Source organism: Hemicordylus capensis, chromosome 4, assembly GCF_027244095.1.
Source record: "Hemicordylus capensis ecotype Gifberg chromosome 4, rHemCap1.1.pri, whole genome shotgun sequence".
NCBI classification, from domain to species: Eukaryota; Metazoa; Chordata; class Lepidosauria; order Squamata; family Cordylidae; genus Hemicordylus; species Hemicordylus capensis.
Window position 1 is genome coordinate 47,054,855 of NC_069660.1, and position 16,938 is coordinate 47,071,792.

Consider the following 16,938-nt stretch of genomic DNA (forward strand, 5'->3'; position numbering starts at 1 on the left):
TCCCCAAGCATAGCAGAGGGTATGCAGTCTACTGCTGTTCTCACAGATCTTCGGTTTGGAGGAGAATTGCCTGCACAAATGGGGCTGCTGTGTATTCTGAAGGCAATATGATTGTGCATGCATCCTAGGGGAGCTCTTATAAAAATGATCCAATGTGGCATCCAGAGCACCCTCCTTACTGGGTCACAAGTTACTAGTCCCCACAAACATTAACCAATCACCTTCAAGAATGGAATCACAAATGGACGAAGAGGAAAATTAGTGGCCTCCTGAAGCTTGCAATGGAACTCCTCTATTGTCACCGTAGAATTCTGCATGGAGAGAAGAAATTCTCAGTAGCCTTCTTGGGATTAAACAGCCAGGATTAAATGCACACGCATCCCAGATATTCTATCAAGCAAAATACAATTAAGCTGAACTTCACAGAAGTCAAGGGAAAATTCATTCAAGGGTGAGACTTTCTCAAGCAATACATGCGGCAAAGAAGCTATTCTTTTCTGCCCGCATTGCAACCACAAGCTCATGTTCAGCAGAGTTGTTTAGGATTGTGAGAGGGCTAGTACATGCCCCTCCTTCCTTGAATCAGAATTTGGAACCACCAGTTACCTGCTGAGACATTTTAAATGTGTTTTTTGTGGATAAAATATCTAGTATTCAGGCTGACAGACTCAGACACCACGATTATTGCAGAATCTAATGAGGAAATGTCCGGCAACTCCTCTTATATGCTTATGCTGGATCGGTTTCAGTTTGTGACTCCTGATGATATGGATGAGTTGCTTGGAGTGGTGCAGCCTACCACCTGTTCTCTTGACCCTTGTCCGTCATGGCTTATACTATCTGGCAGGGGGTTGTTCTAGAGGACCTAGTAGATATTCTAATGCTTCTTGAAAGGAGGTCAGGATGCCTTCCTGTCATATGGAGGCAATTATTAGACCTCTTCCAAAGAAGCCTGCATTGGATCCCTCAGAGTTAAGCAACTTATAGGTCTGTCTCCAACTTTCCATGGCTGGGCAAGGTAACTGAGAGGGTGGTGGCCTCCAAGCTCCAGACAGTCTTGGAGGAAACTGATTATCTACACCCATTTCAAACCGCTTTTCATACGGTTCTGGATGGGGTCACACTTCCCCAGAAGGAACAGGTATGCAGCTTTTGGACCCAAACCTCTCCCTGGTGTCTCAGGTTGGTGCAGTGGCCAGGGGTGCTTTCTATCAGCTTTGGCTGATACGCCAGCTGTGTCTGTTTCTTGAGATGAACGACCTCAGTATAGTAGTACATATGCTGGTAACCTCCGGACTTGACTACTGCAATGCGCCTTATGTGAGGCTGCCTTTGTACTTAGTCTGGAAACTGCTGTTGGTACAAAATGCAGCAGCCAGGTTGGTCTCTGGGTTATCTCGGAAGACCATATAACTCATATTCATCACTGGTTGGAAAACTGTGTTCAAAGAATTTTCATAAATGGCTCTTCATCAAACTGGATAGAGATTTTGAGTGGTGTGCTGCAAGGCTCGTGTTGGGCCAAGTATTCTTCAGCATTTTTATCAATGAGTTAGATAAAGAGGTAGAGGGGATGTTTATAAAATTTGCAATGAAACAAAACTGGGAGGGAAAGAGAACATCTTAGAAGACAGAAATAAAATTCAAAACGAACTTGATAGAACAAAAAACTGGGTCAAAACTATTAAAATGAAATTCAACAGAGACAGCTGCACAGTCCTGTACTTAGAAATGAACAATGAACAAACAAATGCATAGGTATAAGAAAGGGGAAACATGGTTTGGCAACAGTAAGTGTGATTAGTATGAAATATTCTATCTGGATACTGTGTCTGGTTTTGGGTGCTGCACTGTAATGAGGATGTAGGCAAATGGGATTTTTTTTTAAAGGAGGGCAACAAAAATAGTCAGGTGTCCGGAAAACAACCCTATAAGAAAGAGGACCTGGATAAGAGAGACTGGGTCCCGACAGCATTCTTCAAGACCTGAAGGGCCATCACACAGAAGAGGGCAAAGACAATTGTTCTCAACTGCCTCAAAGGGCAGGGCCAGATACATTAGAAGACATTTCTTAATGGTGAGAGCAGTCTGACAATGGAACCAGTTATTTAGGGAGGTGGTGGGTTCTCCCTCCCTGGAGGCCTTCAGACAGAAGTTGGACGGTAAGGATGAGCACCAGCCTGTTTGGCGCTTCCTTTTTCAAGCATCAAACAGGCTCAAATGCTGGTGTTTGAGCTGGCTCAACAGGCAGTGAGGGGTACCTTTAAGATACAGGTAAGGAACTCCTTACCTGCTCGCCCCCTCCCTGCCACTTTCCCCCCGCTGGCACTTGTTTTAGAAGACTGGTCATATGTGCGCTGGCCATTTGCGTGCTCAGCATTGTGTTGCTGACTACACAAATGGCTGGCGCATGTACAGAGCTCCTTACCTGCATCTTAAAGGTATCCCTGCCTGCCCCGCAAGGGAGGGCACGAAAGTTCGTGTACATCCCTACTGGACAGCCACCTCTTGAGGATGCTATGCTCTAAATTTCTTGCCTCAAACAAGGCATTAGACCAGATGGCCTACAAGGCCAACTCTATGATTCTAGAGTTCATAGAATCATAGTTCTATGATCCAACTCTATGATTCTAGAAAATTATTAATTCATCATGCTCCAAACAAGCATCCCAGTTCTCGGAAAGAAGATAAGCTACAGAGATCCAGAAAAAACTAAAAATCAGGATGTTCAGAAGATCAAACATTATAAAGAGCTTGGGCATATCATTAGCTCCTTTAGAAGACATCAAACAATACTCTTCTGCTGACAAAACCATGGCATAAGAAGAAAAGAGTCATAACCAACTGCAGGAGCTTCCACTTCTCAATTATTTGATGTATTTATTCTGTTTATTAATACTCACCACTAATGCTAAAACAAGGGTTCGAACCTTCTCCCCAATTTCTGGTGAAATGTCATTGCCAAACTGCTGGAGGGTGGTAAGGAAGCGTTTCAGCTTGCTGAGCTGACGAGCCCCACAGGTAGCTGGGAGCTGCTGATTGGTCAAGGAAGACGAAGATGATGAGGCAGGCCCATTGCTGAATCTCTGAGGAGGTGATGGTGCTCCATTCAGCGTTGGAGGAGAATGGTTCATTCCATTGGGTACTGCATTGCCAAAGAAATGCAAAAAAAACAATGAATAGGTAAGCTTTATACTGTCAAAACACAGCTGTGTTACTACTGTTGGGAAGAGAATGAAGGAGTCTGCATGTCTACTTTTACCGCATAGGAAAATTTTAAAAAACAGTTATGTTTTAAAACTCTCCCTTTTCATTCTCTTCAGGATATCTGTACTACAGGCTGGAAGACCACAGTAAATTTATAGGACGGGGGTGGGGGGTGCCAGAGGTGGGGAGCAGGTCAACTACACAGCTCACACACACACACACACGGCAGCCACCCCTCGGCTGTGTGGCAGCTTTGATTTAAAAAAATACAGCACGTAGGTCAGCCGCGGCGGGCAGGAGGCCCCCTAGCCATTTGGAGGCCATGGACCAGGGCCCCAAGATCAGGTGGCTAGAGCGCCTCCAGTGAGGAGTAGCAGAACTTCCCTCTCCACATCAGTGTCTCTACCATGGGTACATCTTGGATCTTCACACTTGCTGCAGTTGGGTGAGTTGGCACAGAAGGCCAACAATTATTTTAAAAGAGGCTGAAGAAGAGGTTCCACTGGGCAAAAAATGCCTTTATAGACACAATAGAGCTCTTCTCACAATGAGTGAGTTCGCAGGCAGACAGCAGGGAAGGCGGGTTTAACTTACCTTCCCTGCAGACCATCTCCTCTGAGCAACAGCTCCCGGGGCCGGGGTGCTGGGATGTGCCTCTGTGTGCCGCCCTCCCCCCAGAGCTCCAATAATTGACTGCGCGAGTGCGTAGTGCATTATTGGGATCCCTAATAATGGGGAGCTGCAGCTGCTGACACACGATTTTAAAAATGAGGTTAAGGGAGCTCTCACTTCCCTTAACCTCATTTTAGAGGTAAGCTATTTAGGCAGGTTGGCCGCTGTGTAGCTGCCGTGATAGGGCCCGATCCTGGTGGTTCACACGAGCATGCAAATCCGTGCTGGGCTCCTTCAGCCCGGTTTTGCATGCTTGTGTGATTAGCCTCAGTGGATCCATTAAAAACATTTTAGGAGGTTCTTCCCAACCTACCCACCAAGCTAATTGGTAAGTAATTGCTGACTAAGCTAATGAAAATGTCAGGTTGATTTAATTAGGTAACACACTTTACATTCACCCCTCCTGGCTTGGAAAAATAGCCCCTCGTTTCTATACTGTCCAATTCAGAATGAAAGAGCTTGGGAAGAATTCTTCAGAATTAAGTTTCTTTTCCTTATACCCAAAGTAGAGAGGCTCATTAGGGGAACCAATGAAATGAAAGAGTTACAGTAACAAGTTGGATTCAAACATGCCATAGCCTTACATGCAGCAGGGGTAAATGAGACAGGTCGGGGTCCGCCGGAGTTGACAGGTGGCAGTGGCGGCATACTGGATGGAGAAGATCTCGACTGTATCTTGACTTCCACAGGGGATCCTGGCATCACTGGCACCCTCTTCTCACTAGCAACTGAAATGGAAAGCAGAAGAAAACATTTTAAGTATTATTTATTCATGCATATGTACCCCAGCATTCAGCCAAGACTGCCTCCCAAAGGGGCTTACAAAAACAAAATCCACACAAAAGTACATATGTTGGCGGAAGAAAGCAGTCTCTTCTGGCCCCTGACAGTACACTCTGGGTTCCAGGCTCATCCCTGCAGAGGGAGGGAGAGGAAGGAGTTCTGAGTGTACTCAGAGGCCAGCTTTGATGGCAAAGATTCCAATTGACAGAAGCAACCCTTCTGGGCCGGTTCAAACAACATGAACAGGAAAGAGCATGTATGCAGTCCACATTTAAAGACCATACAGATAAACAGCCCCCGCATGCAATTAAGGGACACACAAGGGCACCAGGATGTCTGTTGAGGATGTCATTACAGGTGTGCTCTCAGCACATCCCTTCTTGTTCACATGTATCATATCATTCTTATCATTTGACCCCCACCCCCCAAGTTGATCTACATAAATATAGATTATTAGTTCTACTTAAAATTGCTATACCGAAGACACCGAGGTCAACGATATGAAACAAAAGGAAGAACACATTCTGGATAGCGATGACACTTCACTGTTCAAAGCATTTCACATTCATACCAGTGAACCTTACAATCACCCTATAAAGGAGGTCAGTATCACCTCCATATTGCAGATGGAGAGGCGGTGCAGTTTGGCCTAAGGCCCTCCAGGTGAGTTCATGGTAGAGGTGGTGAGATCTGAACTGAGGACTTCCTGGGTCACAGTCACTTCACAACATTCGCTCTTTAGATCTTCATTGCATACATACCCTTGATATTCATATGTGGAGATCAAAACAATGACAAACTAGTTTTGGACATTCATTGTATAGAAGAGCTACATCCTTTATTTCTGCATTAACACCTGAATTTTCTACAGCCTGCCAGAGGAAAGCAGGCCGCTATCAACTTTATATAGCTACATGGCACTTGGAAACGAGGAGCTTCAGACATATGAGATGCAGGGGGAACAGGAAGCACAGGAGATGTGCCCTTTCAGTTCTCCCACATGGAGTCTGCAAACAAACAAGGACTTCTGCATCCTGCCACATGGTCAAAGGTGCCTGCTGTCTGTGCATTGGACGCTTCTGTATCTTACTGCAGAAGGAGATAAAGTAGTTGCCCATTGAATAGTACAAACAATTGCACAGAATACAAAGTTGCAGTTACTCGTGCTTCCATTTCTCCCTGCATCTGGAGCTCTTCTAAATAAAGCAACTGAAATTATAGCTGGAATTTCCTGGGAGACCGGAAGAGTCTACCTCAGATTTCTTCATATTGCCCAACTCTTGTTTAATGCCTGTTTTCAAAGAATGGGCCCTTTGGCACATATCAACTGCCAAAAGGCATTACAAAAGGCAAGTGATGTCACATGTGACATTAGTGGATATTCCACAAAGAGCACCTTCTCAAGGTACTCTTTGCAATTGCCTAGTATAACATAGCAGGTGTGTGGCTATATAGCATACATGTAAGAGCAGCTTGAAGTGTATGTAACATGCCCCAGTGTTGCCTTCAACATATAGCAAAAAAGGCAATCCACTGCATAGCAAACACACAACTGGAATCATGTCATGTCCTTCATGGTACAGCTGATGCTTAGGTCCAGTAATAGAGTTAGAAAAGGTAAAGATAAAGTGTGCCATCGAGTCGGTGTCGACTCCTGGCGACCACAGAGCCCTGCGGTTGTCTTTGGTAGAATACAGGAGGAGTTTACCAATGCCATCTCCTACGCAGTATGAGATGATGCCTTTCAGCATCTTCCTGTATCGCTGCTGCCCAATATAGGTGTTCCCCATAGTCTGGGAAACATACCAATAGGTGAAAAGACAGAGCTGCCAACAGAGTTTGATTCCTTGATGATGATGCTTCCTTGATGAGCTATCTGTAAGCATCATTTTCCAGGAACCATCGTAGGCCACTGTACAAATAAAAGATACCGGGATGGGGCTACAGGGCAGAAGTACAGAATCTGCTTTGCATGCAGAATGTCCCAGGTTCAATCACTGGCATAAGGTTTCCTATTTTTCTATGCAAAACAACATTTTCTTGCAAGTTTTCATACCTGCTACTGCATCTTAGACGTTAAAACAAACAACAGAAAGACAGATTCCTGCAGCATAAATAAAAGGAACAAACATACGCTTCCCATCCACAGGGTTTACGGTTTTAAAACTGGTTTCTTTGAACTGCCTCGTGAACCTGTTACCATGTGACGCCGATAACTGAATGCAGCAACTTTAATGGACAGTAGCCCTCAAGTGCATCTGGGGACCTAGGCTGAGAACACCCCATGCGCTAATGCACTGAAAAGGGGCGCTCCTTCCTTTGCGGCTTTGCAAATAATGGGTTTTGGTGTCTGTTATATGACAACACCTTAATGAGAGACGGTTGTCACCGATACCGTCACTGGAGAGAACCCAAAACAAGTTCTCTCTTGCCTTGCTATCCCTTCTGTTTTTCTATATGGAAATTAAGTGAGCCAATTGTGGCACAGTGCATGACTGGAAGAAACAGGTGCTTGAGATTTCCGCAGGGGCTTTCAGGTGAAGGACGGCAGAGCTCAGTACTGTGGGTGGAAGGGCTGTGTGCTAGTTCAATTCCTCACATGTTTTTGCACACTAGCACTTTTTCCTTCCCCGGGGTGAACAGACTGCCAACGGAAGTTGCAAAGCAGCATTTTTTTAATCATTGTAATTCAGTGAAAACCTGTAGCTCCCATTTTGATTGTCTGGGAGCATTTTGTTCTGCACACCTACTAACTCTGATCAGATCAGAGCCATTTACCTCATGTAGCACCCAAAGTGTGATAGTCTTGATAAATGCCATGTTAACTTTACTACAAGGAAGAATGCTCCAGCTACATCACCTATTTGTTCATGTTGCTAGTTCAAAGATCCTCAGGTGAGGTCATGCTCTGGATATCCTGGCCTTCTGATGCTAGGCTGATAATTGCAAAGATCACACCCTTCCTTTGGAATTCCCTATAAGGCCAATTCTATAGGAGACTTTTGAAGACATGGCAAGCTTCTTTTTCTATCAGGCCTTTGAATTCAAAAATGATTTTTCTACCCCAAAAGAGGTATAGACAGGGTGCACATTTTGGGTCAAGAATCCAGATCTCTGTTTAAGATGACAGAGAAAAGATTTATTTTGCCCTCATAGATAACTCACTTAATTCTATGTTCCCCTCCCCAAACATGAACTAAGAATGCAATTCTGTCTCTGTGTTCACTGTTTTATAGATGTCTTAGGTATAATTATAAATTCTACTATATTAATAAGCAGTACAGAATTTGAGATGTTTCTTGTCTTGTCTCTGAAATTCATCATGCTTCTTAAATCCTTCATTCTAATTACTGCTGCATAAGAACAGCATTGTTAGAGCAAACTAAATTCCATCTAGTCCCACATTCTGTCTCCTATGGAGCCAACCAGATGCTTTGGGAAGTTTGCAAACAGGGTACTGTGCAGCATCATGCACACAGTGGAATGTAACATTTGCCCAGTCACACAAGAGCGCTGTTGCACTAACTGCAAGACTTGTGTAAACACAGTTGCACAATTAACGGTACAGTATTGTTTCCAATGGCCATCAATTGTACAACAGCATTTGTGCAACTCTTGCATTTAGCACAACAGCTCAAATGTTATGTTCCCTCACATACATAACGCTGCGCTGTATGTCAGCCACCATCTCTGATCGAGGCTCCATTTAGCCACTGATAGACTTCTTCCTCATGAATTTATTGATTTTTAATTTGTAATAATTTGTAACGTTTATATACGGCTGCTTTTCAAAAAGATTGCTCTCCAAGTGGTTTATATAGTAAAACCGGGCTACAAACAAAACATCTGAATGCCAATGTTTTCACGGCATTTCCATCCGAACTCTTCCTTGAGTTTCATCAGGCAGATAATATCACATTGGCCTGCACCCATATCTTGCAGTACTGATGTCTATAAGTTAATTATGGCACAGTGGAGTTACACTATGACTCTTACGGATGTTGCAATTAGCATCATCAATACAGATTCCAAGTCTGAATTTCAGCAGCTGCGAAGCAACAGCAAAGTGCCAATCTGCTGGATGGGGTGGGGGTGGGAGCAAAAGAGACATGGGAAATCTTTCTCTGAATGCTTACTGAGTATGCAACAGCTTCTTTGTACTGAAGCTGTAATTTCTACTACAAGAAAAATGTAATCAGATATTTTGTTCCTCTTCTTTTCCCCATAGCCCCATACTGCTCTCTTAGCTACCATGTATTTCTTGCATGAAAGAGGATTTCAGAGGTTACGGAAAGAGAAGCAGCTTATTCTTGACAGGAGAGAGAATCTGGAGTCGTCTTCCATCTAACTTTTGAGCAGGCATTTCCACATGCCTGCTGGTGGGCTGTACTGAATTCCAGCATTATGCCAAGCGCTGAAGGTTGCAACATGTCTAACTGCTAAGATCTCCGCCGGGCCTTTTGGCACCCATCACTGGAAAAGCAGGTGGTCTAAGAGGAGGGCTCCCTTTGGGGTTTCACACTCTGTGCACAACATGCAGAAGTGAAAGACAACTGTCAGTTCCTTCCATTCCTAGTTGTCTCCCCCTTTAACAAAAGGAGGGGGGGAGATAAGATAGGACCCAGATGGATGTGTTAGAAACCTGTCAATATGTTTATGAAGGGCATGCTAGAGCACAGTCACAGATTGCTTGTGAAATAAACGAGACAGGCCTTCATTCTTTTTATTTATCTTATTTTTAGTTAACAAGTGGTCAGTGTGCTACTGAAAGAGATGTGGACCATATATTTTGGGCCACAACATTATAAAAAGGTGTGCCCACAACAGAGACTTGCAACAGGTTTGTCAGCACTACGGATCAGAGCTCTCCTCTTTTCTGTGCTGTTGCAGTGAAAAGTTGGACCTTTTTATATTGGCAGGTGCTGTTCCTTTATCTTGCAATTACCTTTACTTGTAGGCCAGCTCCCCCCACTCCCCCAGCTCACCTTTCCTGGGTAAGGTTCAGGTTGCATTGCCTAAAGCAGCCCTGCACAACATCAGACCCAGGGGCCAGATCTGGACCGCGGGGACATTTGTGAAGGCCCAGGCAGCCAGCAAGAGCGGGAGCCCCAAAATGAGGCATTTGTGCGGGGCTAGCACAGTCAGGTGCGCACTGTCTGAGCAAGGACAGGGCTTATTTTCTTGTCACTATCCTTGGTTCAGATTGTGGGTCCGTGGCAGGAGGGAAGGAGCCACAACAATCTAGTAATTACTTTAATATTTATAATTAATTTTACTCCAATAATCAATGCACTGAAAATTGACTTCGGCCCCCACATACATCGTCATGGTTGTTTCTGGCCCACTGGGACGTTTGAGTTGTGCACCCCTGGCCTAAAGCAATCTGGCAAAATAAGCCCATGTGAGTTTTTGGCCCAGGGGAGAGAGAGAGAGAGAGATCCTGATCACATGTACCCACATAAGTCACTTACAACTTACATGAAGGAATAATTTTTGATCAGCTTTTCTACCTGGTCACCTGGAAGCAACTCTTACTCACCAGAGGCATCCAGGCAAGTGGCTCTTTAGCAGTCCAGCCTAAAGTGAGCTGGCACAGATCCAGCAAAAAGCTGATCTTAGACCTTCGCTTGAGGATACTTTCAGCACGTGATCATCTGCTCCTGTGCTTGCTTTTAATTTAGAAAGCAGCCATGGAGGAGTGTCTCATACTGACAGGGATTGTGTGGTGTGGGGAGGAGGGAATGTTAACCTTTTGGCTCCATCATGAGCTTGATCTGGATCAAGCGATACCTCAGCTTTCATTTCCTCTGAGAGGAAAGTGCCCATTGGCACCAATGAAACTTTCCCTTCTGGAATAGCAACCACGGGGGTTGGGTGTAACCTGACTTGAATGAGGAAGGCCTGGCATACCTTATGGTCACTCTTGGCTTCTAGATAAAAAACCAGCCCCCCCCCCGCCCAAAACCAGCTCACGTTAGGTCCATCAAAAACGATGACTGGAATGACAGGTAACGGTTCTGTAGGTCACCTTTCTCCCTCTCCAGTTATGTTTATCTCCTTTCCCTCCCACCTTTATTTCTCTTTTTATAATGTAAGGAAGGTCCTGCTGGATTGGTCCAAAGGTTTCATGGCATGGCAAACTAGGGTGTACCTGGGAAGCCTGCAACTATCCCCTCCTGTTGGTGTCCCCCAGCACTTGGTGTTCAAGGGCATGCCCCCTCTGATCCTGATGGAAATATACAGCTATCAATTCTGGTTTTATTATCTGTAAACCGCATTGAGACATTTGTATGAGGTAGTATATAAATGTAATAAATAAATAAATAACCAAGGCTAGAGCCATTACTTAACTTACTTACTTATTTGATTTCTATACTGCCCTTCCAAAAATGGCTGAGGGCGGATTACACAGAGATAGCCCAATCACCCATGAACGTTTAAAAACCATCTAGATTAGTGACCATCACCACATCCAGTGAGTGCGAATTCCATGGTTTAACTGTACGTTGTGTTCCTGTCTTTGGGCCACTTCTGTTCCTCCTCTACACTTGTTTTGAAAACGGTGGTTTGGAGTGTTAGTGATAGAGTTTCTTATATGACTAGCATATATTAGTGGTCAACATGAACATTGTGAAAAGGAAAGCAGGTACAGTAGTACAGGTGGACCTTGCTATACACATTACCGCTATTCATGATTCCATATATCCACGGTCCAAAAACAGGCACCTGACCTCTGCATACACAGGTACAGAAAGGGTTAATACCTGCAGATCCGCAGTTCCTAGATGGGCAGAAGTGTCCACGGAGGGCATTTCTGGCCATCATTTTGTTTAAAGGAGACATTGTGTGCCCCTTCTGTTGGAAAAGGGGGGATTTCCCCCCCTGCAATTTTCCACAGAAGATTGGCCAAATTGATGTTGGGGGGGGGGCATTGCTAGACAGATGGAGACCTGTTGAAAATCATATGGAACTTTATTTCCATTATTTTCACTGTTTTCCAGATTTTTCCCCCCAGCGCAGGAACCTAATTCTGATTAAACCCCTGATTCCCATTGCCCCAATGCCTTGCTATCCATCCTTTCATTACCCAAACTGAGGGAACAGAACCTCCATGGATAACTGAATACACCTGTAGTGTAAAACACAGAAAACGAAATGTTGCTGGCTGCTTCCCATTCCAGCAACATGACCCTCTATTTAAAACAATAGCTCACAGTCAGCGCAGTGAAATGCAGGCAGTTCAGCAGACCCTGCACTGCTGTGGGTGTCTCTAACATTGCTAGTCTCACTGGGCAGCGATCACTGTGCCTTTAAACTGCACAAGCCCACTTCTTTGGAAACAACCAAGGTCAGAAACTGTGATCCAACACAGTTGAAGCCTTTATGAGGCTCAAGTGGCCTCTGTGGCTCAGAGCACCTTTTATCAGCTTCGGCTGATACGCCAACTGCGATCTTACGTGGACAGAGATAGCTCGGCCACAGTTACTCACACTCTGGTAACCTCACGCTTGGATTACTGCAATGCATTGTATGTGGGGCTGCCTTTGAAAACAGTCTGGAAACCACAGCTGGTACAAAATAGGGCTGCAGACATTTTGATCTCATTATGCCAGCGCTTCATCAGCTGCACAGGCTCCCAGTCCATTTCCAGGTCCAATTCAAAGTGCTAGTTTTAACCTTTATAGCCCTAAATGGCTTGGGACTTGGTTACCTGAGAGAGTGTGCCTTGCCCCATATGTCCCTACCGGTACCTTAAGATCTTCTTTGGAGGCCCCCCTCTGAGTCTCCCTGCCAAAAAAAGGTGAGGTGGGTGGCTACCAGGGAGAGGGTCTTTTCGGTGGTTGCACCCTGTTTATGGAATAGCCTCCTCAGTGAGGTTTGCCTGGCTACAACACTTGGTTCTTTTAGACGCCAAGTAAAGACCTTTTTGTTCACTCAGACCTTTTAAATTCAGGTTTTTAAATTAGGGTTTTCAGATTTGTTCTGATTTTTAACTAATTTTAAAATGAGTTTTTAAGCTGTTTTGTATTGTATTTTGTATTTTCTTTTTACCTTTTCTTTTCTCTTCTTTGGTCTGTTATGATTTAACATGTTATGTGTTTTTATTGCATGCTTTAATCCTCTGTGGTGAGCCACCCAGATAACAATTTGTTATGGGGCAGCTAAATAATAATAATAATAATATAATTTGTTTGTATGAACAAAGTGCAGAAATACAATCCAGTTCAGAAACAGTAGTTTTAACAATGGAGGTTCTTGTACTTAATGCCAAAACTGAATCTTGTTCTTTCTGGAAGTTCTCTAAGAGCAGTAGTATAATGGAGGGGTGGGGTATAAACATTTTAAACAAATAAATCAATACTTGAAAGTGGAATCCCCAAACTGACTAACAGCACTTCCCAGAAATTAAGGATTTAGAAATTTAAAGAGTCAATTGTTTCCCATTTGGATGTATAATATATTCATATCATATTTAGGGTTCCAGTGCTGTAGGATATGGTGATAACTTTTGCAGGATGTATATGCACACGTACTTTCATCTTAACAATAAATTTCTTGCCTTCAAAGAAAGTAGACACCTATAAAAGCTCATAGCTTAATACATTTTTGTTGCTGCTACTGGATTCATAGGAACATAGGAAACTGCCATATACTGAGTCAGACCATTGGTCTATCTAGCTCAGTATTATCTTCACAGACTGGCAGTGGCTTCTCCAGCGTTGCAGGCAGGAATCTCTCTCAGCCCTATCTTGGAGAAGCCAGGGAGGGAACTTGAAACCTTCTGCTCTTCCCAGAGTGGCTTCATCCCCTGAGGGGAATATCTTGCAGTGCTCACACATCAAGTCTCCCATTCATATGCAACCAGGGCAGACCCTGCTTAGCTAAGGGGACAAGTCATGCTTGCTACCACAAGACCAGCTCTCCTCTAGACTGCTCTAGTCCATATTCTGTGGACTGCTACACATCTAACTAGGGTCCATACAACCCTGGACATCTTCTGAGAAGACTGCAAGACCTATTTATGGGCAAACCTTGAACAGCAAGAGGTGTGTAAGAGTTTTGTGAAAGGACAGTCTTGTTTTTAAAATACTGTATTGACCTGAATCAAAGACTAGTTTTTCAAAGTTCTTTAATGTTAGAAATCAGGGCAGCATCTTACATTCAGAGTCCTCTTCCTTTCATGTAAATACAATAAACTTGTAATTTGGGGCGGGGGGGAGTCATCTTAGATTCAGAGTAATCTTCTATTCAGGTAAATATGGGCATATGTCATTATATATTCCAGGATCACCATTTTAAGTGACAGCTTCTGTGAGCTTTTGAGAAGAGAGAATTAAATCACATTTGCAAAGTATCCTTTGATAAGTTTCATAAGCAATGACATATAAAATAGCCCCCTTTCCAAAATGAAGATATTCTTGCAATCACCTTCCCAGTATATCTCCTTCAAGTGTCATATTTGTATCACTTCCTACATTAAGGACGGGTAAGCCTTTGAAACAAGCAGGTTTTAGAATTTCATCAAAGTACACTGCTAACCCCTAGTTTCCTGGAACATAATCAAATCAGAGGCTTCGTTTCTCATCATTGGCTAGTACAGACTGGTCCAATGTTGCTGATTAAATCCTTTTCAGAAACATAGATGCTGGTGCCATTTCCCAAGCAATGCCTGCTGGGCACAGACTGAGCAGCATGTTTATAGCATGCAGCTTTTGCCACCAAACTGCCAAATCGCAACATCTGATTACATGTGCTAGCTCTGCTCCCAAGTTTACCCTGCTGACTATTCACTTCAGTGCCTTTATGAAGAAGTACATGGGAATATAAGTCCACCACATGGTTGGGATGAAAGCAGTAAATTCTTGAACCCAGGACATGACTGGAAAGAAATCCATACCCAAAACTGAGTCTCGTTGGCAACACCATCCATGGCCCCTTGCTCCTCATTGCCATGTTACAATGCTGCAGTGACAGTAGAAGCCGGAATTCCTGTTGGGATTGAGGTTCTAGACAGTGACCCCTTGGGTTTACTCCCCTGCCTGTCAACAGCCTCTTGTTTCGAGTCAAGGCCTATGTCTATTTCTGCCCCATCCCCCCTTAGAACTTCCCTTCCAGTGTTCCCTCTAACAGATATCCCCAAATGTTGTTTACAACTCCCAGAATCCTCAGCTGCAATGGCTTTTGCTTGAGGATTATGGGAGTTGTAGTCAACATCTGGAAATCCCTGTTAGAGGGAACACTGTTCCCTTCCCTAGTTCCATGTACTGACTACCCATCGTTTCCTCTGGTTCCTGCTTTTCAGGTCTGTTTTGTCTCCCTTCAGCCATCCTAGCTCCATGTTTTCACACCCCTACTGTGGAAAAGGCCTGAGATAGGCATATGGGTGCTAAGTTTCTCTTATGGTGTCCAGTGACTAACCATGTGCTGGTTTGGAAGAAAAGGCAAACTTGCGCTCACTGGAACAACCATTTTGACAGGCACTGTAATCTGAATTTGAAGGAGGCATTCCTGTGCTTGCCAGACACCCACAGTTTCCCTGCACCAAGTCACCCTACACCAGACGGACTTTCCCCTGCAGGATTTCAAACAGGTGTTTGCAAACATGTGCCACAGGGAGGAGATTCACTGGAGGAGGAGAGGTGGAGTAGTGGAAATGTCAAGCAAGCAAAGAGTTAGGCACCCTTTTCACCACATTTCTCCACTCCCAATTGGTCTCATCCCAAAGCAGCTTTTCTTGCACACACAAAAGCATTTGTGTGCAACATGTAATTTGACTCCCATTCTAAATATAGTACAACAAAAAGGTTTGGATCTGTACATTAGGGGTACCTTGAATGTTTTGTTTTTAAATCAGAAATTTCTTGAGGGTTAAGAAATGCAGTGGATGCACAGACCAGCAAGTCCAGAACAAAAGAATGATGAATATTTAACTGTTCTCAGCAAAAGGTCTGGGAGCCACTGCAGTGGAAGAGAAGCAATTTAAAAATAGGTCAAGAAAAATCCTCTTCCTAATGATCAGTCACACTAAACAAATCGTGGTTTAGGGTCATGAAAATGATTGCCCCGAAGCACAGGAAGGACAGTCTAGATTACTTACTTGATCTCCCTTGGGACCCAGCTGATTCCACCATAAAGAGGACTCCTTACAATCTGCTTGTGCTTCCCAGGTACCCCGTGTACTGTTTGTTTTAATACAGCTAAAAGCAGCATCACAGTAGCTGGATGAGATAATGTAAATATGATTTGTCACCTCCACAGCCTGGGTAAACGCTTATTTTGAACAACATGCTTATCTGCTTCATCTGCTCACCATCTGTTTTCAGTCTCTATCAAGCTAATATTTTTCACATTGGAAACCAAGAAGAAAAGGGAGGGAGAAAATCCTCTTGTTTGTTTTCTGATTCTTTCTAGTTGAGAACATCCTATCTCATCCTCTCTCTAGCTCATAGGTTTTGCTTCTGCCCATTTATCAGACACCTTTACCTCTGCCCAAGTGCATGGAGAGCTTCAGCTGAAAGGGATGCTTACATGGTATCAATACCAAGGCTTCCTCTAGGGCAGTGTTCCCTGTAGCAGGGATTCCCACATCATGTTGCTGACTACAACTCCTATTATACACAGCTGCCACTGCCTTTGGCGGGGGATTATGTAAGTTGTAGACCACAACATCTGAGAATCCCTGTTACAGGCAACACTGCTCTAGGGTGGGTCTATCCTCCGGAAACTCTTTCCACATCAACCTGCCTCTGGAGGAAACTGCACATTATAAAAAGGTTCTGGGACACACAATCCTAGGGCACATGCTCAGGCCACACAGGACACTGGCCAAGCCTGCTGGTTCTCCCAGTTGCCCTATGCAAACACAGAAATGCAGGCAGCACGCTCAACGCTTTTGAGGCTTGCAAATGGCAGGGAAAGATCAGCTGTAGTCACACTGGAGCTCTTCTCACGGTTGGTAAGAAGAGCTCCGGTGCAGTCTGCAGGGAGAGCGGATTACACTCACACGCCCTGCAGACGATCCTCTCTTCTTTTTCTGAAGCTCCGAGGGTCGAGGTACAGGGAAGCACTGCCACGTCCCTCCGCGCCCCCCCCCCCGAGCTTATTAATGTACCGTGTGAGTGCACGGTGTATTATTGGGACCCCACCCACACCCCAAGCGTGCCAGCTGTGATTGCAAGCAGCCACGGCTGACACACGAGCAGAAAAATGAGGTTAAGGGAGCGCTCACTGCCTTAACCTCATTTTTAAGGGAGGCTACTTGGGCGAGTTTTCTGC

At 44.4% G+C, this 16,938-nt stretch overlaps 1 protein-coding gene across 5 annotated transcripts in view; it reads right to left on the reverse strand.

Annotated features, from left to right (window-relative positions):
• CBFA2T2 (CBFA2/RUNX1 partner transcriptional co-repressor 2) overlaps positions 1-16,938 on the reverse strand; it is a 126,652-nt gene that overhangs the window by 24,447 nt on the left and 85,267 nt on the right. For 3 of the 5 annotated variants that reach the window (XM_053246043.1, XM_053246045.1, XM_053246044.1), the window contains exons 2-4: positions 4,464-4,607; positions 2,904-3,145; positions 222-311 (exon numbers count right to left, since the gene is read on the reverse strand). In XM_053246043.1, coding sequence (XP_053102018.1) covers positions 222-311; positions 2,904-3,145; positions 4,464-4,607 — 476 coding nt within the window. Of the gene's footprint in view, positions 1-221; positions 312-2,903; positions 3,146-4,463; positions 4,608-15,760; positions 15,842-16,938 lie in introns of those variants that run through there. The other 2 variants (XM_053246042.1, XM_053246041.1) reach the window with 2 other exon arrangements.